Source organism: Mesoplodon mirus (genome assembly GCF_964341445.2).
Source record: "Mesoplodon mirus genome assembly, chromosome: 2".
In the NCBI taxonomy this organism is placed as follows: Eukaryota; Metazoa; Chordata; class Mammalia; order Artiodactyla; family Ziphiidae; genus Mesoplodon; species Mesoplodon mirus.
The window spans coordinates 122,424,860-122,449,269 of record NC_138977.1 but is presented as its reverse complement, the minus strand read 5'-3'; the positions used below and the strand labels follow the sequence as shown (position 1 = coordinate 122,449,269).

The window sequence follows — 24,410 nt, the reverse complement described above, 5'->3', positions numbered from 1 at the left end:
CGCGCATGAGCGCGTTCAAAATCTGCGGGGTGCGGGGGGAGAGCTGGAGTCCGGCGCATGCGCACTGACAGCCTGGGTCTAGCTGCTGGGCTGTGCGCAGCCGTGGTGCTGTGCGCGTGGGAACCCAGTGGTGGTTTGACGTTGGCCCCGGAGATGTCGTGTGGATGCTGGTGGCTGGACTGACCCGCAGGGTCGGTCCGGTGAGGAGAGTACGTCGTGAGGTGGGTGTGGTAGGTGTGGTGTCGTGGCTCTCGAGACCTGAAGGACCTCGTCCCGACCCTCGGGTCTGTGGCGCGGACGCCGAGCCTTTCCGCAGGTTGCGGTGGGGTGCGGGGGGCTGGGGACGCGGCGGCCAGGCGGTGGAGTCGGCTTTTCAGAAAGTCCTCAGCCCGCTGCATACACGCGTTCTCTCCTCCGAGGGTGTCAGGTGGGTGCCGGTCGTTCGGCTTTAGCTGAGGAGGAGGTTGGGACGGTGTTGCCCTTGGTGTGGGGCCGGGGCGGGTGGTGTGTGAGGAAGGTCTGTGGCCCTGGGGCTTCGCCCTGTCAGGTGGCCTGGGCCGCCCTCGTGTCCCCCGGGCCGGGTGGAAGGTGGAGAAAGGCCTGCGCCCGAAGGGGGGTGGGGTCTGCCCTCCCGGCCCCAGAAGAGCGAGCAGGACGGCGGCCTCGGGTCTGCGGTGGAGCAGAATGCGAGCTGGACCTGAAGGACCCTGAAGCTTTGGGTCCGGGGAAGTGGGGGCGGGTGGCTCTTTCCAGATGCCCCCGGGATAGGAAGGCCTATGATGCCTTTCTGCCCCTTTCAACCGCACCTTGTGAAGAAGTGCAAAGTAGAGTAAAATACACTAGTAATGTCAGCATTCTGCAAATTTGGCCCGTCACTTCTGTAGTTCTGGTGGTGTTCTGTATAGGAAATAGACGTCGAACTCTGCTATGGCAATTCCCTGGCCGTCCAGTGGTTAGAACTCAGGGCTTTCACTGCGGTGGCCTGGGTTCCATCCCGGGCCGGGTCATTAAGATCCCGGAAGCCGTGTGGCATGGCCAAAAAAAGAAAAAAAGAAAAAGAAAGAAAGAAAGAAAAAGAAATCTTGCCCCACGTTAGTTTTGTCTTACTATTTCCTACTACGGGTTTTCTGGGCAAAGTAATTTTTATTTTCTTTTTCTTAAGTTATCATCTGAGTTGTTATGTTGGAATATTTACCTAATGAGAATACAGTGCTCTTTTGCCTTCTTTTTACGTACTTGTGGAGTGGTCTAGAAAAATTATTAATGTATTTTTCTATAAGTAATTATCCAGAGTGTTTGTTAGATGGACTTAGGAAGGTTGAAAGAGAAACCTACCACAGATCTGATAGGTACAGAATTTATAAAGTTAAAAGTCCTTAACTGTAAATGTTCTGGTTTTAATGATTGCAAAGATTAGTCCCCCAGACTTAACGGTAAGCAGTGTATTTGTCATGTATGTCCTGCCTCTTGTGGTCGTAAGGTAACTTTGATCCATGTTAGAGTGTTTGCACAGTCCAAAGGAAAACTGGCTCTTCTTCAGAAATAGCAATCTGCAGTTTATGAGCAAGATCAATATTAACAACTGGATGTTGGCTTCCTTAAATAAAGCTGAAAGACCATAGGTCAGAAAAATAAAGACTTTGGTGGTCCTCCCTCTTTTATTCCTATATATCCAATAAATCACTGTCTTGATTTCCCCCCTCCTTTTTTTTTTTTTTTTTTTTTTTAAGGAAAACTTTCCTCTTTTTCTCCATCTCTGCCTTTTCTGTTTTCTAGCACCGACTTTCAGCTGAAACGTTCCAGGATTTTCTTTATTGGTGTTTTAGCCTTTTTTTTTTTGGCCGCACCACACAGCTTGCAGGACCTTAGTTCCCCGACCAGGGCTCGAACCCAGGCGCCGGCGGTGAAAGCAGGGAGTCCTAATCACGGGACTACCAGGGAATTCCCTAGCCTTCATTTTAATTACCTCCATTTCATCCTCTGCATTGCCCTCTGATCCTTCTGGTGTTTGCTGCGCCAGACTGAGTCACATCACTCATTAGCATGGCATACAAAGCCTTTGGTACTCTTACTCCTGCCTGCCTCCCATTCTCCTCTACCTTTGCACATGCTTTTCCCTCTCCAATGCTTTTCCTTTTGGATAACAGGGAAAATTCTGTTCATATTCAAAAGCAAGTACAGACCTCCACTGTGCTACAGAATTAATCACTAATTCCTCTGAAGTACACTTTTTAGGTACTATAATTCTCTTGTGGTTTGGGACTTTATAAAACAATTCTCACATTTGTGTTTCCTACCATGTGTATACTTATGGAAATTAGGAAGTATTTCACACCTGGTAGAGGGTTTTTGTATGGAATTGATAGGGATAACAATAGAAGCCCTTCCTTGTTGGCCCAACACCCCCGCATCGCTTTCATGCCCATTGTTTCCACTGACTCCTTACTGGACTATGGGACGTTGGGGTTTGGGGAAGGATATGGTCCTAGACTGAACCAGGAGGATCCATTCCTAGTTGTAGCCAGGTGTTTGGCGGCATGCTTGGTGTTGCCATGGCAAAGCTAGCACCTGTGATACAGGGGAATGTCATGCCCATGAAGAACTTGGGAGCTTGGAAGTAGACCTCTGTAACTTCTCTTGGTTCTTTACTGTTGGAGAATTCTTGGGCTGGCTGCATATAAGTTGAGGACTGGATGTCCTCGTGAGAGTAAGTAAGCCGGAGGCATGACTATGGCATGCAGACCCTTCTGATTCCTAAGGGCTGCTTATCCTCAGCTATGTCCACAGATACTCTGTTTATCTCTGCTCTGCAAGTAGTCTCACTACTCTCTAGTCTCACTACCTTCTGTGTACTGTGTGTATACATTCCGTGTATATATTTCATGGGGGCCATCAACCCAAATTGGGAAAGATATTCCCATCTTTATTTTTGTTAACCTCCTACTGAAATGTAACAGTTTAATGATTAGTAAAGCTAGCCACAGTAGAATTAGTAGACTTAGAAACACCCATCGCCTTGTCACTAAAATAAATGACATTTTCACATCACATTAGTATTCTTAGAGCTGTCTCAAATTTTTATCAAAACCTCAAACTTATAGTTATTAGACTACCACAATAAATTTTTATAAGTCAGCTTCATTAAGGTATAGTCAACATAAAGAGTCACAAATTTTAGTGTATAATTCTTTGCCTTTTGACAAATACATATAGTTATATAATGAACTCTAGAGTGCCATGATTTGTGTGTGGTAGTTATTAGACCCGTCAGTATTCTGGGCATTGAATCTAATTGTAAAGAAGCACATATACTACTATATTATACATCTGGTTTCTAAAATATTTCAGTTTGCTTGATTTCATTTGTAATCCTATGTATTTTATGTTAAATACTTAAATGTGTTATTCTGAAAGGGTCCATAGGATTCACCAGACTAAGTTTCTCCATGACACAAAAAGATTAAGAGCTTCTTCTTACTGTCCATCTTCCCACCACTATCTTAGGGTATGGTAGAATATAGGCACCTTTTAAGCCTTTAAGGTCTAGTTGGTTAGTCACTGATGAGGTCAGAAAGTGGCAATATGGTGACAAGTTTGCAGTTTGTTCCCCTTGATTTATTACAGCCTCATTGCATTTTATAAAACAGTTAGGGGAGGAAGGGATTGGATAGGAATTGAGAGAGGTCACATGGTATGATTTGCCTCAGTAGAAAACTTCCAGACAGAACCCCCTGATGAATGTAACCAATGGACTTAGAAAAAACTCCACAAATCTAATTTTTAAAAAATATATCTTTAGAGCATTGAAGAAAAATATTGAAAGCAATGACTTTGACACAAAAGGCATATAACAGAGTTTGGAAGAAGATAATCCTGAAAAATCTGATATCTCCTAACCCTTTAGTTGTTAGATACTTGTTATGTAGCCTTAGAGAATAATATTGTGGCAGTTCACCAAATACAGGTGAACTCCCTTGTGCCACCCCCTGCCACAATTCATTTGTGTGAAGGATGTACTGTCTATGCCAGGCTCCATTACCTCTTGACATGCTTCTGTGACCAAAGTGAAGGAGTCTAACCTGGGAATGCTGGGAACAGATATCTTTATAATATCTTTATGGTTTACATTTAATTTCTTTTTAGTAAAATTTTTTAGAATTTCAGTTAAAGTATATTCTTATTTCTTCATTTGCTTTAAAAGGTCATATTTACATTACCTCTGATGTATTTTTCAGTAAATATGCAATTATGGAAAAAATTTCTTTGACTCTTGTATCCTTTTCTGGTGACGTTTCTTTTACTTTTTTATTTAAAAAGTTTTTATATTATCCACTTTGGGACTTGAGACAGCTGGTCTATTTATTTATTTATTTTTTTTTTCATATGTATATGAAGCTGGTTTTTAATTTTTATTGGAGTATATTTGCTTTACAATGTTGTGTTAGTTTCTGCTGTACAGCACAGTGCATCAGTTATACATATACATATTGACATATCCCCTCTTTTTTAGATTTCCTTCCCATTTAGGTCACCACAGAGCATTGAGTAGAGTTCCCTGTGCTATACAGTAGGTTCTCATTATTTATCTATTTTATACATAGTAGTGTATATATGAGACAGCTGGTTTAAAATCACAACAAAAGAACAACAGGTTGAATAGAAATTAAAGGAGGAGGTGTAGCAATTTGAGAGGATATATCTGGTGCTAGATAGGGATTGGCACACTTTGTCTGTAAAGGGCCAGATAATCTTTTAAGCTTTGTAGGCCACTTTCTATTGACACTACTCAATTCTGCTGTTGTAGCATGAAAGCAAAAATAGACAACTTCTAAACAAATGAGTATCACTGTGTTCCAAAATCTTTATGGACACTGACATTTGAATTTCATGTAATTTCCGTGTCATGAAATATTATTTTGAATTTTAGCTCAACCATTCTTAGCTCATGGACCATACTAAACAGTGGGCTTGTACTTACAAATGGAATTTGTACTAAAAAGAATTTTTACTATTCTGTACTATTAACTTTGTACTATTACAATTTGTACTATTAAAGAGAAAATTAAAAAACAATCCCACTGTCATTGTGTCTTGGCATCCTTGCACCTTTCCACATAGGCCATGCCAGCAAAAGCTATTCTGAGTTTTGGCGGAATGCTTCGTACTCCTAGATCAAGAGACGATGAGAGGCTTGTAAGGAATCGTTATAGGACCTTCTGTCGCTTCCTTCTCTCCTCTGGGAGGTTGTCGTGAGACAGTTTCTCATTGTCTCTGGATTCTGATGAGTTCTGAGGCTTTCTGCCTTGCCCCCTCCCCGCCCCTTTCCCCCCTCCAAAATAAGACTTCAGAATATAAAACCACTTAGCTACAGGCTAGACCTGACTCCTCAGCATCGAAATACTCCACAACTTGCACTGCAGGCATTCAGCCTCTCTTGCTTTGGTCTCATCCTTTTTGGAGTGTGGAACAGGGATTTGGCACATCTTTCACTGTCTCTGTAAATAATAAACTGTCTGAATCTAGAAGTGGATTGTTTTATCTTTATCAGCAGAATCAGTCGGGTCTCACCCTGTCTTATGGGTGTGTGACAGTGCCCTGCTACTCACCTTCATCCAGGTCAGTCCTTTGACTCTTAAGAATTTGCATTTTGGGGGAAGAGCAGAGAAGGTTTAATCGACTCATTTATGATCTTAACAAACAGAACTGCAAAGCAAGAATGTCTTATCAATTCCACGAGTAATTAATTACTCAGTGCCTACTCTGTGCTGTGTATTGAGATACCCCAGTGAAGGGCTTTAGTTATAGTACTCTCTATAGACCTTCGGTGAACGAGTGGGGTAAAGGGAACACTCCCTCTTTGGGAATTGCTGCTAATAAACCAGTCATACAGCTGCAATATTCTCACATAAATCTGTATATGGCTGGAATTGATATGTATCCCTGGAGGCCAGCAGGAAACTTATTCATCAGATGGTGTGAGAGACCAGAATTATAAGACTGCTGGCCCTCAGAGCTGCCAAGCCATTTGCCATGATGGAGGCATTAGGAAGCCTTGTCCCTTTGCCCCTTTTCATTTTACTATGTTTGGCAAATGAATTTGACTGAGGCTGAGGGGAAAAAAAATTGAACCAGGGTTTCAAATGAAATCAGTTAAGTTCTCCTTTCAAAAGGCCACAGCCAGAAATTTTAAAATTAAATTATCCACTGCTGGAGATAACATGGAGAAACATTTGCTGTTATACACTCTTAAGTGGAAGATTATGTTAGTACCACATTTCTTCAGAGCAGTTCGACACTATAAATATGTGGAACTTGACCTGGTAATTCTAGTTCTAAGAATTTATTTCTTATGAAATAATCAGATATATGCATAAACTTGTGTATCAAAGTGTTAATTATGGCATGCTCATTATTGTAAAATATTAAAGAGAACACACATTTGTAAACCCATACAACCCATACAAAGGATTACTCCACAGTTAATTCTTTTTTTTTTTTTTTTTTTTTTTGCGGTACGCGGGCCTCTCACTGCTATGGCCTCTCCCGTTGCGGAGCACAGGCTCCGGACGCGCAGGTTCAGCGGCCACGGCTCACGGGCCCAGCCGCTCCGCGGCATGTAGGATCTTACTGGACCGGGGCACAAACCCGCGTCCCCTGCATCGGCAGGTGGACTCCCAACCACTGCGCCACCAGGGAAGCCCCAAAGTTAATTCTTTAATTGAGGCATATCTATAGGAAAGATACCCATGATTTTATGTGTATATATATATATATATATATATATTTATTTATTTATTTATTTATATATATATATATATATATATATATGAAGTTGTTAACAGCTATTTTTCATAAGTAGATTGGATTATGGAATTTTTTTCTTTTAATTGTCTTTGCTTTCTTATTTTTCCGTAACACACATGTATTGCTCTTATGATAAGAGTTGATTTTAAGTAAGTAAATAATTTAAAAGCCCTTATCATCAAGGCATTACCCTTCAGCCAAAAATAAGAAAGAAAAATAAAATGCGGGGACTTCCTTGGTGGTCCAGTGGATAAGATTCCATGCTTCCAAGACAGGGGGCAAGGGTTAGATCCCTGGTTGGGGAACTAGGATCCCACATGCCGCGTGGTGAGGCCCCAAAATAAAAATAAAAATAAAAGAAAATGATTGTTTTTTTATATGTGGTGATTACAAATCACAAGTTAGGTTTCATTACAGATTTTTTAAATGCAATTAAAGAATCTTCCAGTAAATTCATCTTTTTTTCTTCTTTTTTTTTTTTTCCTTTGGCTGTGCGGCATGTGGGATCTTAACCATTGGACCGCCAGGGAAGTCCCAAACTTATCTTTCTTTACATAGAGAAATCATAAATGCTTTTCTCCCCAAGGGCTCCAGGAAGGAGAAATCAATTTTGGTGGCTTACTCTGTGAGGACATAAGTACACTTCATCATTAGCTGCGTGCTTGTTAGGCTGTGCCCTCCAGACCTGCAGACCTTGTAATTGCCCAGCCGAGAGACTGAAGAAAGAGCCTGGAGAGAGCGACACAGAGACATTAATGGTTTATTGGATAGGGAGTCTTACAAGTCTTACAATTCAGTAGATGTGAAAATTGATGACCAGAGAAGTCACTTAAGTCACGGTTACATAGTAATGAAAAGTGGAAGAGGAATCAAATCTTAGCATCTTGGCTCCAGAGTCCATGTTCTTAAACATAGATCAGTGGTTCCTTAAATAAGCTTGCGTTCCAGTGAGCTAGAGGGCTTGATGAAACACAGATGGCTGGGTCCCACTTCAGAGTTTCTGACTCAGAAGTTCTGAGCTGAGGCCTGAGAATTTGCATGTCTAACAAGTTCCAGATACTGCTCCTGATGCTGCTGGCCTCAGGCACACTTTGAGAACCACTATATTATTACCTTAATTAAATGTTATTGAAGTGACCTCCATTTGACTCTCAAACTAGGAAATAAAAGAGAAGAGGGGCTTCCAAATATTCTGGAATGGTGATGTTATTAGGGACAATACAAACTATTTTTGCTGTTTAAGTAGAGGAGAGAGATCAGAGCATGGGGAGAGCAAGGGAAGAAGAAATTGACACTTAGCATTTACTGGGCACCTCTTTTGTGCCAAGCCTGTGCCAGGTGCTTCATGTTCAGAATACCATCATGCCATAGTATGAAGTAGGCTGTGATATCCCCATTTTACAGACTAGAAAACTGAAGTCGAGTGATGTTAAGTCACTTAGCTAAAGTTATAGAGTGACTAAGGTAGGATAAGAATTCAGCTTTGTCTACGCTTGTGGCTTTTCCTCAAAACCACCTTGGAAATGTGTGTCTTCAGAGGGCATTTGGAGAGACCCTGTCTGAATGAGCAGAAAACTAAAATTCTGGGTTAATTGTCTAATACATGAAATGGAACTATCTTTAAGAATGTGAAAGTGGTGATGTGGGAACTGGGGAGACGCTAAGTCTTGCTTTACCTATATTTGCATGAAAATGGCCTATTTAAATGATTTACCTCTCAGGTATTAACCTGGGCAAGGGAATTGCAAGAGTCTCAGGGTAGCCATGCAAGAAGAGTGACTTGACCTGACAACAGCTTTGGATTTCAAATGACAAAGGGGGTCAATTGCCCATGAAAATACCTGTTTGGGGCCGAATTGTGCCCCCTCTCTCCCAATTCACTTGTTCAAGTCCTCACCCCCAGTATCTCAGAATATTATGTATTGGAAGATAGGGCCTTTAAAGAGGTAATCGAGTTAAAATGAGGGCATTAGGGTGGGCCATAATCCAATAAGACTGGTGTTCTTATAAGAAGAGATTGGGACAAACACAGAGAAAGGAACACATGAAGATACAGGGAGAAGGCTGCTCATTTTTTTGTTTTTTGCACTACTGTTATCCCCATCTTAAAAGTGTTGACCCATTGTAGGAGCTCAATAAACATTTATCCTTAAGCTAAATTAAAATGAATTAAACAAAAAATTGAATGGAAAAATCTACACGAGTTAATTTTTACCTCATGGAAAAATATGTTGCACCAAAAACTCCCTGGTCTTGGACTCCTCCATTGCTCATTAATATACCCGTCATCTTGTTTGTGGACAGGATGATGCAGCATGAGCAAGGCCCTCAGCCATGCAGGTGTCTGGAGGTAAAGATGAGAATCCCAGGAGCAGAGCAGGAGGAGCTATGGAAGGGGCACAGAGCTGGCACTTGGGCCAAGTAAGGGGGCCTCACAGGGTTACTCCCAGTAGACTGGCTCTGGGCTGCTTTCTGCCACCATAGATACAATTTGCAGGTATGAGGGTGTGCACCCACCTGACCCAGGTGTTAGTCACAGGATGGGCACTTGGCAAAATAACTGACCTGGGTAAAAGGCCTTGAGTGTGAATTACAAAGAATCTCCCACAGAGAGAAAACAAGCCCCTGTAATCACATCACAGAGTTCAGCTCACTGATTCTGAATACAGCTACTGCTTACCTTTTGTCATCTGGAACACATGGCCCCTGGTCCCCATCAGCCCCAGTACTCTTGACTAGTCATGCCACGTGAATTGCCAATGAGATAGCTCTTAGGATGAAAACATAATGATAGTAACCAGCCCCTTTCCCTAAATGAAATGCAGCTGGATTTCTTTGCCCATCTTTCAGCTCAGAGTCAAAATCAAAGTCTCTGGATATAGAGTTGGGGGGACTAGAAATAGGAAACAGCATATCATTTCAAACGGTTTCAGAAGGCAGGGGGCTGGAAAGGTGTTGGACCTGGGAGGACAGGGGCTGGAGGGAAAAATCACAGAAGCAGGCCCTGGTTCCAGTCCTGCCAGTGACTTGCTAAGTGATCCAAGGGAGTCATTTGTTCTCTGAGCTTCAGTTTCCTCATCTGCCAAACAGAGGTTTTAGCTATTTCCTCCTAGTCATCTCTAGAAAGCTGTTACTAAAACACATTAGAAATGGTCAGGCCAATAGTTTAATGTTGGTAACACAATGTGAAATATCCTTATCAGTAAATGAAATAATACTGGTCAGGGCTTAATTGCTATGTCCGAATTTATTGCTCTGTCTGAATTTAGAGGCTCAGGTGGGGAAAGGTGTTACCAGATTGATAAAATTCATATTTGAGTCATCGTCCATGACATGTGCTAGCACCTAATGGGTTCTGGGCTCTCTTTTTGATACTTGGGGGTCCAGAGTTCGTTCCTCATGAAACTTACACCTTGAAAAAACACACTTTAAACGTACAGAGTCATCAAGTAACTCAACAGTCAAGTAACTACAGGAATAGAAGGAAACCAAGAGATGAAGTGGTCAGCTCTGTAAGGAAAGTCAACATAGCCTACCTCCTTAATCATGACTTACCATATTCAAGACTGTGTCCCTCAGAATCGTTGCTGCTTCAATAGGAAGGAATAGAAAAGAAACTTGGAAAAATAAAACATTTTTGAGTGAGATAAAAAGCAGAAGGAAACCCACAGTTAATTTAACTCAAAGTACTGGGTTCAGTGAGTGTGAGCATAGTAGGTTCCTTTACTCAAGACAAATGTCTGTTCAGAGTTAAAGCAGGAGCTGGAAAACCTTAAGGCAAACAGAAGTCAAATTTTCAGAGAGGTACAAACAAAGGTCATGGATACAGAGGGACAGGAGCAATTAACATGGGATGGGGGGCAGCTGGGAATCAGTGAAAAGTTTACAGAGGAGATGGCATTTTAGGGAAGCTTTGCAGGGTTAGTATTTCAGCCGATAGAGGAGGAGAGAGACTGGAGAGCCATCTAGCCAAAACTCAGGCATGAAAATACATTGGGTGTGGGGAAATGCAGTGGGGAATGAGGCTGGAAAGATAAGCTGTGATGAGATGACAGGGCCCAGTCTAGGATGACACACGTGAGGTGCCTGGGGTGCACAATTTAAGGAAGCATTCACTCTCGGGGTCGGACAAGCAGGGTTGGCACAGTGGCTTTGGTCATTAAGTAGAGGGTTGATGTCAAAATCTCCCACATGAGAGACTTCTGCTTCTGGTAAGATGGAGTAGATGTACCTTTCCCTATGCTTCCCACTAACTGCAGCTAAAAACCCTGAACATATAAAACAAACATAAGACTCTGACAGATGGAGAGATGAAAACAGACAAGCTTAGTAATCTTGAGATCCAAGGAAACATGGTGGTGAGTGCCCTGGATTTTGTTTTCACTTCATATTTCCAGACTTGGAGCCGAAGAAGCTGGCAACCTGGAAACACCAGTGGGTGCAGACAGAAAAAGCCCAACAAAAGCCTGCTGTTTCTAGCCAAAGGACCAGGAAACAGGCAGCCTAGAAAGAAGGAAATAACTGCTGTGTTCCAGCCAAATGCCACAGAAAAAACTGTGGTCCCACTTCTCCACCCCTTCCTGTCCCCCACAGCAGAGACTACATGCAGAAACTAGACTTCCATTTTCACCAGGCTCTAAAGAGGTGTCCCAACCCCCTCTCTCAGGTTAGTGCCCGAGAAGCCTGAGTAGAGCTGAGACCTGCATCCCTTCCCAGCCCCTGTGGTGTCAGTGGAGACCTTGGGAAGTCTGGACTTCCACCCTCATCTGGTGGAGATGAGGCACTGTTCCACCTAACTGACGCGGTGATACTAGAAGAAGCCTAGTGGAAATTCAGGACTTTATCTCCCAGCAGTAACAAAGCCACCTCCAATGTGGTGTCATTGGAGACCAAAGCACGAGGGTTTTTTTTCTAAAGTCTTTACCATAAGAACCTAATTGAGTTCCTAGAGGTAGCAATCATGAAAGTGTGTCCCCCACCACCAAAAACAAAACAAAACTCAGCCTCCAGGAGGATTTTGGTTTTGTTTTGTTGTTTTTGTTTTGTTGTTTTTCTTTGTTTTCTCTCTCAAGCTAGTCCTCATTCAGCCTCCAGCAATTCATCAATTACTATTTAATTGTTCCTACCCATTGCTGGCTCCAGCAGTGACTTCTCCTGGTGTACTGTATGCCATGATTCTCTGTATTCACCTGTCTCTTAACTTTTGGGGGTGGCTATTTTCCATGTGACTTCAATTCTCTTGTTAACTTAAGAAGACTTGTTGATTTTCAGTTTATTCCAATTTTTTTTCTTGTTTTGAGGATGACAGTTCCCGAGCTGTTTACATTTTGGAGTGGAAATTGGAAGGTCCGTGTTCATTTTTATTTACTTTTTCTTTCGGTTCCTTAGACTGGATAATCTCAATTGACCTGTCTTCACTTTCTTCTCCCTGCTCAAATCTGTTGTTAAGCCCCTCCAGTGAATTTTTTTTCAGTTATTGTACTTTCGAACTCCAGAATTTCCATTTGGTTCTTTTAAAAAATAATTTCTCTCTCTATTGATCTTCTCTATTGGAGACATTATTCTCATACTTCCCTTTAGTTCTTTAGAAGTGGTTTACTTTGGGGATTTCCCTGGTTGTCCAGTGGTTAAGATTCCGTGCTCCCAATGCAGGGGTCCCTGGTTTGATCCCTGGTCAGGGAATTAGATCCCGCATGCCTCAACTAAGAGCCCACATGCTACAACTAAAAGATCCTGCACGTGGCAATGAAGATCCCGTGTGCTGCAATTAAGACCCAGTGCAGCCAAATAAATAAATAAATAAATATTAAAATAAAAAGAAGTGGTTTACTTTGGACATGTTTAAAATAGCTGATTTAAAGTCTTTGTCTAGTAGAGCCAACATCTGGGCTTCTTCAGGGAAAGTTTTTTTTTTTTAAATTTTTATTGGAGTATAGTTGATTTACAATGTTGTGTTTCAGGTATACAGCAAAGTGAATCAGTTAGACATATACATATATCCACTCCTTTTTCTTTTCTTTTCTTTTTTTTTTTTTTAGATTTCTTTTCCCATATAGGCCATTACAGAGTATTGAGTACAGTTCCCTGTGCTATACCACAGGTTCTTAATAGTTATCTATTTTATATAAGGTAGTGTGTATATATCAGTCCCAATCTCCCAATTTATCCCCCCCCCCAGGGAAAGTTTTTATTGACTGCTTCCCTCCTTCCCCTTTTTATGGGCCATGCTTTCTTGTTCCTTTGCATATCTTTCATTCTTTTGTTGAGAACTGCACATTTAAAATAATATAGATAATATAGAGTTCCCTGGTGGCCTAGTGGTTAGGATTCCGGGCTTTCACTGTCATAGCCTGGGTTAAGTCCCTGGTTGGGGAACTGAGATCCTGCAAGTCACACACCACGGCCAAAAAGAAGCAAGAAAAAATAATATAACATAGCACCTCTAGAAATCAGGTTCTCCCCACTCTCCAGGGTTTGTTGTTGTTGTTTGTTTAGTGACTTTTCTCAACTAATTCATTGTAAAGTCTGTATTCTTTATTGTGTGTGGACACTGAAGTCTCTGTTGATTAGCTTAGTAGTCAGCTAATGATTGGCTACTAAGCATTTAAGATTACCTTAAATGCCTGGAACCAGTATACCTCCCAGTCTTTCATGAGGGGTTCTGTGTGCCTACTGGGGCATGCCTTCAACAGTATCAGCCAAGCAGTTGAAAACTCTGCCTTTGCCTTCACTTCCTGCTTGGGAAAAGCTTCAAGGTCAGCCAGGGTTGAATGCATAGGGCCATCTCATGTCTTTCTTGAGCATGCTCACAACCCTGCATGCACACAGCTCTATACATGTGCATGGACTTCTAGACTCCCACAGATATGTCAGAGCTGTTCAAAACTCCTATGAACATCTAATTTACCAGCTTTTCCTTTAAGCTTTTTGGCTAGTCTGTCAGTTGCCCCAAATAATGCAATGCCTCAAAGAGCCAGGAAGTTAAAACATTTTGTCCAAAGTTCTGTGAGGAGAAGACTTTTTGCACTGAGTGGACTCCAAGTTAGGTCAAATGCAAATAGCTTTGCAAGCAAGTGACGTCTTCCAGAAAACCAGCAGATGAGTCAGATAATGACAGTTCTTTGGGAATGAGACTCTGAAAGGGCTCTACCTCTGTTCTGCTCCCTCTGGTGGCTGCGTTGGAATCTAGGCTATTGAAAATAAGGCTACCATAGAGCTGGAGAGTGAATGATGGAACAGTGCCACAAAGCATGCTGTTCAATACTGAGATTCAGTTCTTAAATAAATGTTTCCTGAGCTGCTGAAAGCTTAGAGTTAGTATCCAGAGTCAGAAAAACCTGATTCTGACAATTTCTTTTTTTGCCAGATTTTTCATTGCTTTTACAGAGGAGAGAATTTTCAGAGATCTTATGCCACCATTTTGGGTTATATCTCCCCTGCAGTTTGTAACCTCACCCAGGGTTTGGCCAGAGCAGCAAGGAATAACCCTTTGTAGTTAAAGTAATTCCCTCATTTAATGGAACCAGCTTTGCTGGTGTGAGTACCTTGAAATCACAGAAACCCGATTTAGAACAGATATCCTCTTCAAATTGCTTTTTGAAATCTTTTTGTCTTAACTATAAATTAGGATAATATTCTGAAGTCAGTGAACCTATATCCAAATCCTGTTCAAAGCTACAAGTATATACTATTTCATTGTGTTGCTAAAACATAAAGTCTAACCAGTCTTCTATGACTGTACTTTTAGATATGGGTATTTTCAGATATTAGCCTCCCCACATCACTGTCTTTTTATTTTATTGAAATCCCAAATTCGCTTCCCCCCCCCCAAATTTGCTTTTGATTAACAGTCAAGCCTTAAATGGTCCTCTGAGAGAAACAAAATCTGAAAAGGTGAGATTGAAATTAAATGATTTAAAATAGTATTGGGGCATTCACATTTCCATTGGTGCTAAAATATATCTGAACATGGAATGGAATTCAGAACTCCATGAAAGAGAGCTGGTGACAAAAGAGGTGATGTCACACAGCCTAAGGCCTGATAGTCATACAAGTTGGAGATGGACAGTGGTTGTCCATTCTGGTTGCACTGGTGGAGACTGTGCTTCTAAAAGCGAGCTCTTCAAACTTCTATCTCAATTACTCCTAACAGGATAATTAGAATTTTCTTTCTCAATTTAAGGGTTTGAGAAATTCCCGATAAGATGCACTGTTCCCTGAAGTTGATTTTAATTGTAATTTTTTTAAACTGTCAGCATTTATCCAGCGTTGATGGCTTAGATGCTCGTAAGTATGCTTTGGCAGTTCGATTGTTTATTCCTCTCTTCTGGCTCACTTTTCCCCAGTTTCAGGGAGTCAGATTAAACAAATTGCTTCTTCCACACAAATGGGACTTCCTGGAAAGATTTAGCGTTTAGGAGGAAAAATGGCAGTTGTCAGAGGGAGAATTGAAAGCTTCCTTTTCCTGAAACACATATCGCTTACAAAATAGATTAGTATATTCTTAGTATTTTTGAACATAACATTTAAAAAAAGTCATTCCCTTAATAATTGCCATAGAAGATTTTTAAGCCTGATGTACAGGCAAGGGTTTAATTCTGACTCTGAAAGGGAACATATTTCAGGAGGCCCAGGTGTTTGGGAATAAAACCATTTGCTCAAGTGCAGGCTGGTTATTTACAGCTGCACTTTACTGCATGTGAAAGAGAGAAAAAGATTCTTCCCACTTTCTTTCCTTCCTTCTCTCTGGACTTTGCATTTCAGTCCCATCTCATTTAGAAATGAACCCTTTCCCCCGTCTCTGGGCCAGCTTAGGGTCCTGGGCCGCCCCCGCCAGGAAGACTCATTTGTGTTTTACACGCATAAGGATCTGTGGTTTGGGTTCATTCTTCCTCCACTGAAGGAAGCATATTGAGGTTGCTAGGTGGCTGTGGGGAGGGAAACCACATTCACTGCTTGCCTGCACTTCTCTGCCTAGGTAAAGCTTCCCAGAACATTAACGTGATAATTACGCTGTGCATTTATGGCGGTATCCTTTTGGCTGTGCTTGTGCTGACTGCTGCTGTCTTCTGTCTTTACTACAAAGTAACCAACGCATTGAAGTGAGTGATGTGGGTAAGAGTGGCTAACACTCCCTCAGATGGGATCCTGGGGTTCTGTGCTTGAGTAGGGTCATTCCTTGCCCCATGGCCGCACCCTGGGTGAGGTCAGGAACAGCGGGAGGGTTTGAGACGACAAAGGCAGTGCGTGTAGAATCTTGGTTTCTTCGCCTTCCTGTTTGGGGCTGTGAGCTCATAAGTAGAAGGTTCTCAGCCAGGTGGCTCTGTGTTGCTTTGCTGTCACTTGGCCTCATTGAGTTTACCGTCCGCTGGCTAATTCCACAGCACTGCAGACTGAAGACTGTGTGAATGAGTCTCTCTGCCTGTGTTCACTTAGAGGACGGGCTGAGTTGATCTTCTCTTGCCTGAGTTGGGGAGCTCTCAGTGTGTCCTTGGCCTTGGGGACAGTGAGGTGGGCCTATAGGACTTTGGGGGAAGCTGAGTTGTGTGAAGATCCTGGGGTTTGCCTAACAAGTGTAGATCAGAAAAGTGAGCATTAGATTTTGGGGAAAGGAACGTTCAAATATGGGGGAGATTGGTTGTCAGGAGCAGTGGTGTTCCCATTCATTAACGTTCCAAGGAGGCAGCATAAGTTGTTGAACAGAGTCCTGCATCAAGCTTTCAATGACCTGCCTTTTATTTACAGCTCCTCCTCTGCTTGTATGTGTTTGATCAAGGCACTGTGTTTCTCCATGTCTCAGATTCCTTGTCTAATAATGGGGAGAAAAAACAAACAAAACAGAAGCAGTGGTTTTCCCATTCTAGGGAAGTTATGCCTGTGTGCTGGAAGGTGAATCCCAGCACCCAGGGGACGGCTGACTTTGGCACCTGTCATGCTCTGCACTTGGAGGACTTGCAGTGATCATCTGGGTGACCCACACTTGCAATTCACTCTCCCTTTTTTGCTGTAACCTGATTTTACATTTCTGGCAATGTTAGGAGAGAAAGGGATTAGACAGGAACTTGGGACGGGGGCAGAGCACTTTACTCTTGGGCTGGTGTCATGTGTTTGATTGGCTCCAGTCCTAAGCTTCTGAGATACCTTTCACAAGTTGTAACAAATGGACTGAGAAGAAAAATTCTAATCCTATGCTCTGTGTATGTCTTTTCTTAAGAGTTCCAAAGGAACCTATTTGTTCAGCCTGAAAAAATGATCCAGCCATGGTCACCCAGGACAAGGTCACTGCGGCCATCACCAATGGGTCTTATCGCAACCTCCGATGCTGTGATGAATGTAACTTGTATGCTGGCTTTGATCCCCTGTCATGGTGCTTCTGTGATGCATACGAGGGAATCTGACTTGGGTGGGCACAAATATCTTTGTGAGCAGTATTTCTTTCTTAGTAGAATGTTTTATTATTCAAGTCAAGTTCTGTCTCTCTGGTTTACGTTATATGATGTACTATGTAACATAGTTATGTACTTTTGAATAAATGAAATACTGAAAATAATCCTCTCTGCCTCCAGTATTGTTGTTGTTTGTTATAAAAGTACTGAAATTTGTGTAGTACCCACTTTGGGACTTAGGGCAGCTAGCTTATAAAGTTATACTGCAATATAAGGAGAGTTAGAGTAGAAAACACACCTATATATCCAACCCCAGAAAAAAAATATTGATCTTAGAGTGTTTCTAGTTTCAGACCCTGCTAAATTTCCCACGCTCGGCCCTCCTCCTTCTAAGGGTTTCATTCACTCTCATCCAGCTACTCTACCATGGGCAGTTGTTACACTGCCCTGGAGGGAAACTGCATTCATCCCAGAGGGAGAACAGCCAGGTGGGCTACCTCTGGGTTGAGGTTGCCTGATATGTGCAGTCATGGGGTTGAGCTCTGTGGTGTCAAAAGGACATTTTAAAAACCTGAGATTCCTCCTCCTGCTATCCTGCAAATCTTCAGAAGCAGATTTTTTTCTTCTTTTTGGATCACTTTAACACTGATTATTGCTGACTCAGCTGTCAGTGTCTTTAACTGCAAACAGGAGCCTCCCGCTGAATGGTGAAGCCCAGAACCTCCTGGTCTCAGCAGTAGGCAGGAGGGTTGCACCCCTTGTCACTCCTGCTTGTCTGCTCCCTTCTGTTCCCGCTCTTTCCTCTGAGCCTCTGGAACCCCCTTCTAACCATAGACTCTCCATTTGTAACCACAATTTGTTCTTTAAAAAAAAATTTTGAAATGTTGATAGCACATATTTAATTTTTTTCTTTTTGTGGTACGCGGGCCTCTCACTGTTGTGGCCTCTCCCGTTGCGGAGCACAGGCTCCGGTGCGCAGGCTCAGCAGCCATGGCTCACGGGCCCAGTCGCTCCGTGGCATGTGGGATCTTCCCGGACCGGGGCACGAACCTGTGTCCCCTGCGTCGGCAGGCGGACTCTCAACCACTGTGCCACCAGGGAAGCCCCTATGCGGAATTTTTTATCCCCTTGGTCTCCCAAACACACTGGATGTCTGTTGGGTAGTCTCCTGGATGCAGCGGACTGGAAAATGAACCGGAGAGACTAGAAATGACCCCTCCACATCCTCCTGAAATGACAGGAAAAAGGACGCCAGGATGTGCCTCCCTGGCATCACTTATGTGATCCCACTAACGACTGCCTCACAGCCAGTGGCCTGGTGGAGTCAGGCTGCCGTCGGATGGATCTTTAGCCTAAACGTCTCCTGGGAAGGAGAGTCCATTCAATCTAATTCTTATGGGTCAAAAAGTATTAATGCATGAGAGCTCCCTGCCTTTCTCCCTCCCTCTATCATCTGATGAAGAAAATATCTTTGTCCTGTCTGTTTACTCTCTCCTCGCTCTTTCTAAAGTGGAAGGGTTCTCGCTTGCTGGGAGAGAGGCAGAGCAGATGGACATGAGGGTTTGGGAAAGAGAGACACAGACCGAGGCTGGATGTGCCTGGGGAAGGGGTGAGTCTGATGAGGTTTGGCTCTGAGGAATCGGAGATGGAGGAAATGGGGGTGGGATGGACTGTTTTGGGAGGTTATGACTGGGACCTCCCTTTAACTACTTTTTCATCACTTTTTCTGAGTAGATTGTGTTTCCTTCAACTCAATATCTACTGCAACTGGAACTTACAGGTTTTGGATTTATAAGAATTAAACAAGGGGCTTTCCTGTTGGCGCAGTGGTTAAGAATCCGCCTGCCAATGCCGGGGACACGGGTTCGAGCCCTGGTCCAGGAAGATCCCACATGCCACGGAGCAACTAAGCCCGTGCCCCACAACTACTGAGCCTGCACTCTAGAGCCCGCGAGCCACAACTACTGAGCCCGCGTGCCACAACTACTGAAGCCTGCGCGCCTAGAGCCCGCACTCCACAACAAGAGAGGCCACTGCAATGAAGAGTGGCTGCTGCTCACTGCAACTAGAGAAAGCCCACACACAGCAACGAAGACCCAACACACCCAAAAATAAATGAATAAATAAATAAATAAATAACATAAACACAAAATTTAAAACCTATAAAAAAAAGAATTCCAAACCAAAATAAATTGTTAAAAAAATAATAAAAGTTGAAAGGAAAAAATTTATGTCACCACATGTCTTTGTAAGAATCCATTATTTAAAGAATTTTAATGGTATTTGGAAAGAAATCCATTTCTACTCACCTGCTGCTGGAATCTAACCATATTCATCAGTTGTGGAGCTCCAGGTGATTACTTTGACCCCAAGGCCTCCATGATGGTTTGGACCCTGTCCAGGTCTATCCTTGATCCTAGAGCAGGACAGCCTGCTGAAGAATTTGCTGAAATTGGCCTCATGTGTACCACAAGTTTACTGATGAACACACACTGCTTTTCACCAAAGGAGAGCAACTAATATAAAACAAAAGTTCAGGAAAATTAATAATGATAATAAAAACAATCATTATTTAAGGTCACTTCTTGTTACTACTGAAGTAAGACTGAAGCATTCAAGAATCTGAAAATTAGGGCTTCCCTGGTGGCGTAGTGGTTGAGAGTCCGCCTGCCGATGCAGCGGACATGGGTTCGTGCCCCGGTCTGGGAGGATCCCACATGCCGCGCAGCGGCTGGGCCCGAGAGCCATGGCCGCTGAGCCTGCGCGTCCGGAGCCTGTGCTCCGCAACGGGAGAGGCCACAACAGCGAGAGGCCCGCGTACTGCAAGGGAAAGGAAAAAAAAAAAGAATCTGAAAATTAACTTCAAGTACATTTTTAAGTTTTCTCTAGTCATAGTCAGAAAAAGGCTAAAAAGTGCTGCATGAATTTAAAAAGCTTACTGCAACTAAAAAATTAAGTGTAAGTAATGTTTTACTTAATAGTTTAAGGAATTAAGGATAAACTATACCAATCTGAAACCTCAACATACTGAAACTTGCTATAATATTATTTAATACAGAATAAGACTCTCTAGAAACCCATGCAAAGTGTTTGCTGAAATACTAAATATAAGTCAGTATTTTAGAATTTAAAATGAATTCTAAAGGAATTTTAAGAGAATGTCCAGATGACATAAGAGAGCACAATGGTTTACATATAGAAAAGATGAGTTCACGATGATTTTCTAACTTGTGAAAAGAGTAAATAAAGGTCAAGCTTTGACCCTAGCTCTTCTGGCTTCTATCCCAGTAGCTTTTCCAATGCTTTATGCTTCTTCAGGTTGTCCATGCTTCTAGACCAAAAGGCATTTCATGTGTGGTGTAGGACAACAAAGTAGCAAAGTGGAACGAAAATAGCATTTAGAATCAGACAGACCTGAGTTCAGTGATGGCTCTGCCTGGGTGACCATGGGCAAATACCAAACTTGAGTCAGGAGTAAAATGAGTTCACATGGTTGTTATGAGGATTATGTGTTAAAATTTCCAGTACATATCATTGGGTAAGTGCTCAAACATATGCATCAGTAACTATTACTTTTAACTTACATATACTATTGGCCCAGAAGAAGCCTTCATACAAACCCAAGGATTTCCCTAAATGAAACACTCTTTCACTCCCTGGTACTTCCACAGCACAGTTTCAAACACCATTCACCTTCAGAGACACAACAAACCCATATATCACACAAAGACACAGGTGAATAGAGACCCATGATCTAAGAACGCAGTGTGGCACCAAAGATGTGACTGTCATCAATAAGTAAGTAAATACCTCATGAAATGTAAACACCCACATTCCAACCTCCATATTATCCCTGTTCTGCTTTTTAACCCCCAAGCCCTTCTCACTAGCGAATGTAGTACCTATTTTACACACTGAGTCAACCTATTATCTGTCTTGCCTGCTATAATATTAGCAGTGTGAGAGCTCCATTCCAATTTATTTCATAACTGCCAATTCCTAAATGCCAACTACAGTATCTGGCATCAATAGGCACTCCAACATTTGTTGGATGAATGAATCACCTTATTTAAATGACTTTAGAAGCTATTAGTATATACACCTAAAACAACATCTTGGGATAATCAGTTCTGTGCTATTCTGTAAGTAATAATGAGCATAGAATTTTAGAGATAAAAATAATTAATCCAAGATTTATTTTCCTTAGTCCCCTAATATTACCCATGAAGTAGGTCCGACACAGGTGAAGAAACTTGCCCAAGGTTATTCTGCTAGTCAGCAAGAGAGCTCACTTAATAGTCAGGGCTTATGATTTCCAGCTCTGTACCCTTTCCCTAGATCTGATGACATCAGTAAAGTTCACCTTAACAATATTTTTCATGCTGAAAACAGGAGTCCAAATCCCTTTAACTTTGTGGTGCCCTTGTCCAAAACTTCTCTAACTATATTCTATCTTTCTCCATATTTTGGGACCAAAACTGCTTGTGCTTTTTTTGGGCACCTAAGTTTTATATAAAGATAAAAAAATCTTTTAAACTTATGTATTATTGTAAATAAACTATACCTCGATTAAAAATTTTTTTTTCATCTCAGTTTTTCAAGGCTTAAAAGTAAAATACCACTGTATTATCAATAGTACATGTAATGACATTGCTATAAATAATAAATGTTCAAATTTTAAAAGAAAGAGGTTGACAATTTTTTAGAAAAGAATTTCTTTTTACATGTTTACTAAGTATTTCTGAACTAAAACCAGGGACCAAGGTGGACTAACTACATTACCAAACCTACAGATAATAAGTATATATAGTAGAAAAACTGTAGTTTTCAAATTAGTTAAAATTTAGGAATGACTTACCTTTATTTTACAAGCATGTGTGGAAGACTCCAATTTTAGATATTTTTTGTACAAAATAATCTTTTCATGTTCACTAAAAATAAAAAAGATTTAATTTATAAAAAATTTCACACACTATCACTTTTAACAGTTACATTTAAAATTAAAAGTTTCCAGGACAATATTTAAATCCTTGGATTCAGTTTCCCTGGTGAGGCATAAACAGCTGGGACTTCCTGCTGAAGTGCACTGGCTACAAAGACAACATCTGCCACTTACTAGCTGTATAAGAAAATTAAATTAGATATCAAATGTATACTTATGTAGCACAGAGCACACTGTAAAGCTCAATAACATACCCATTATGTCCAACATGCATGGTATATAAAACACTTCATATTTTGATTCATATTAAGGAGAGATTAGGTCAGAATCTTTGTAAGAAATCAGAAAAAAAAATCAAGAAGTATAAAAATGGGTTAAGTATGCTGGTATGCCACAGTGTTGGGCTCACGCACTGTATGTAAAGAGTTTCCTACAGGAAAATGTTCAAAGTTCCAGACTGATAGACAACTTAATTTTTGGAAAACAGATCGTTGTGAGTTAAAGAAAACAGACAAGAAACACTTACCAGAACTTCATCTGATCATAGTCTTCCACGAACTAGCTATGATCTTTTACAAACTTCTCTCTCTTCCACTAGCTCTCAGTTTCCACGTTTATAAAAACAACTAGGCTGATCTAGACTGTCTTTAAGATCCCTAAAGGTCTAAACTTTTATGTCTGCTGGTATGTTTTTATCTTCTCTCCCCTAGTATCTGGCACCAATGTCAGAGAATCAATAAATATTGCAAAAGCTCCAGAAAATAAAACACTACTTCAGAAGAACACTTCCACACGCATACGTCACAAACCTGTTATCCAGAACATTACAAACATTCTTGCCCCTACTGGTTTCACAGTACTCCTCTCCTGAGTATACTTCCATATTTCTTGCTGAACTTAAAATGCCAATAGAAACGATTTCTTCACCTCCAGGAGGGTCACATCTCAGGTAAAGGAAGCAGGGGTTTTCATCTTGGCTGTTCACGTTCCTTTTCAAAATCACCAGATCCTCGCTGAAAAGAAAATGAAGAATATTATACAGTTCTTGTGAACACTGTCATTAACCCACTTAATGGGCCACAGGGGTTGACATGTTATCCTGTTCATTTACATGTGCATTTGGAGTCCAAGCGCCTTGCAAAGCACTGACGAAATGCTCAATACAGAATTCCTAAGGAAATGATGCTTTAGACGTGGGGGCTCTCCACTCTCTTTTCCCTTGACTTCTGTAATACATTCTAAGCGACTTCCTATAATTGCCTGTCCAGTTAATGAAATATACGTACTGGGCAGCTAGTGTACATTAGAAAAGAGTTCAGAGGTGGGGGTGGGGCGCGGTGCAGAATGGAATAAAGGAACAAAGTGTGCCATTTTCAAAGCTAAGCTGATGAAGATTTTCGACATCTGGATTTTTTTTTTTTAATTTTATTTATTTATTTATTTATTTATTTATGGCTGTGTTGGGTCTTCATTTCTGTGCGAGGGCTTTCTCTAGTTGTGGCAAGTGGGGGCCACTCTTCATTGCAGTGCGCGGGGCCTCTCACTATCACGGCCTCTCTTGTTGCAGAGCACAGGCTCCAGACGCGCAGGCTCAGTAATTGTGGCTCACGGGCCTAGTTGCTCCGCGGCATGTGGGATCCTCCCAGACCAGGGCTCGAACCCGTGTCCCCTGCATTGGCAGGCAGATTCTCAACCACTGCGCCACCAGGGAAGCCCTGGATTTTTTTTTTAATGCCTATTTTGGTCGACAGTAGGTTTTTGTTTCGGGATAGAAAGGCGGTTCTGATCCCAACAGGGGGCCTCAGGAGCCGACGTGACGGACACAAGGGAGAAGGGGGTGAAATGACGAGTCTTCAGGTCACCGGCTCGGCTCCGGGCCCAGACCCTCTCCCCTCACGACCCCTGCCTCCCCTCCCGGCTCCCCAGGCACAACCCCAGTCCCCGCCGGCCCGGCGCACCCGGTTGCAGGCGGCGCCCGCAGCTCCTCCCAGTCTGCGTCCCGGGCGCCGAGACCAGACCGGCTGAGATGGAGACTCTGGGCCAGGGCTCCGCATGCGGCATTCCAGGAAGAGGCCAGCGGCGGGCGGCTGGTCAGTGGCGGGTGTACGGTCTCGGTCTCCATCTGGCCACCTACACACCAGGCCAGCTCCGGAACCTCTCTTACAGCTCTTTAATTTCCACCAGACTGAGGGACTGTAAAGGAACAGAGCGACTTCCGCCTCGTTTGGCTGCAAACCCCAGAGCCGCGGCTTCTCGCCGGGGTCGGGAGAGACCAACTA

At 42.3% G+C, this 24,410-nt stretch overlaps 1 protein-coding gene and 1 long non-coding RNA gene across 6 annotated transcripts in view; one reads left to right on the top strand and one right to left on the bottom strand.

Annotated features, from left to right (window-relative positions):
* LOC309798725 (ATPase PAAT-like) overlaps positions 1–24,410 on the bottom strand; it is a 64,193-nt gene that overhangs the window by 15,117 nt on the left and 24,666 nt on the right. Inside the window, exons 1-5 of one of the 5 annotated variants that reach the window (XM_082611277.1) lie at positions 24,090–24,402; positions 22,941–23,144; positions 22,048–22,120; positions 19,499–19,705; positions 9,298–15,200 (exon numbers count right to left, since the gene is read on the bottom strand). In XM_082611277.1, the coding sequence (XP_082467403.1) occupies positions 19,547–19,705; positions 22,048–22,120; positions 22,941–23,144; positions 24,090–24,253 (600 nt within the window). In that variant the 5' untranslated portion in view covers positions 24,254–24,402 and the 3' untranslated portion in view covers positions 9,298–15,200; positions 19,499–19,546. Of the gene's footprint in view, positions 1–9,297; positions 15,201–15,957; positions 16,370–19,037; positions 20,883–22,047; positions 22,121–22,940; positions 23,145–24,089; positions 24,403–24,410 lie in introns of those variants that run through there. The other 4 variants (XM_082611275.1, XM_082611276.1, XM_082611270.1 and 1 more) reach the window with 4 other exon arrangements.
* LOC309798734 lies at positions 72–17,353 on the top strand. Its single transcript, XR_014293227.1, has 2 exons — positions 72–221; positions 17,018–17,353. It is a non-coding gene; the product is annotated as an uncharacterized lncRNA (long non-coding RNA).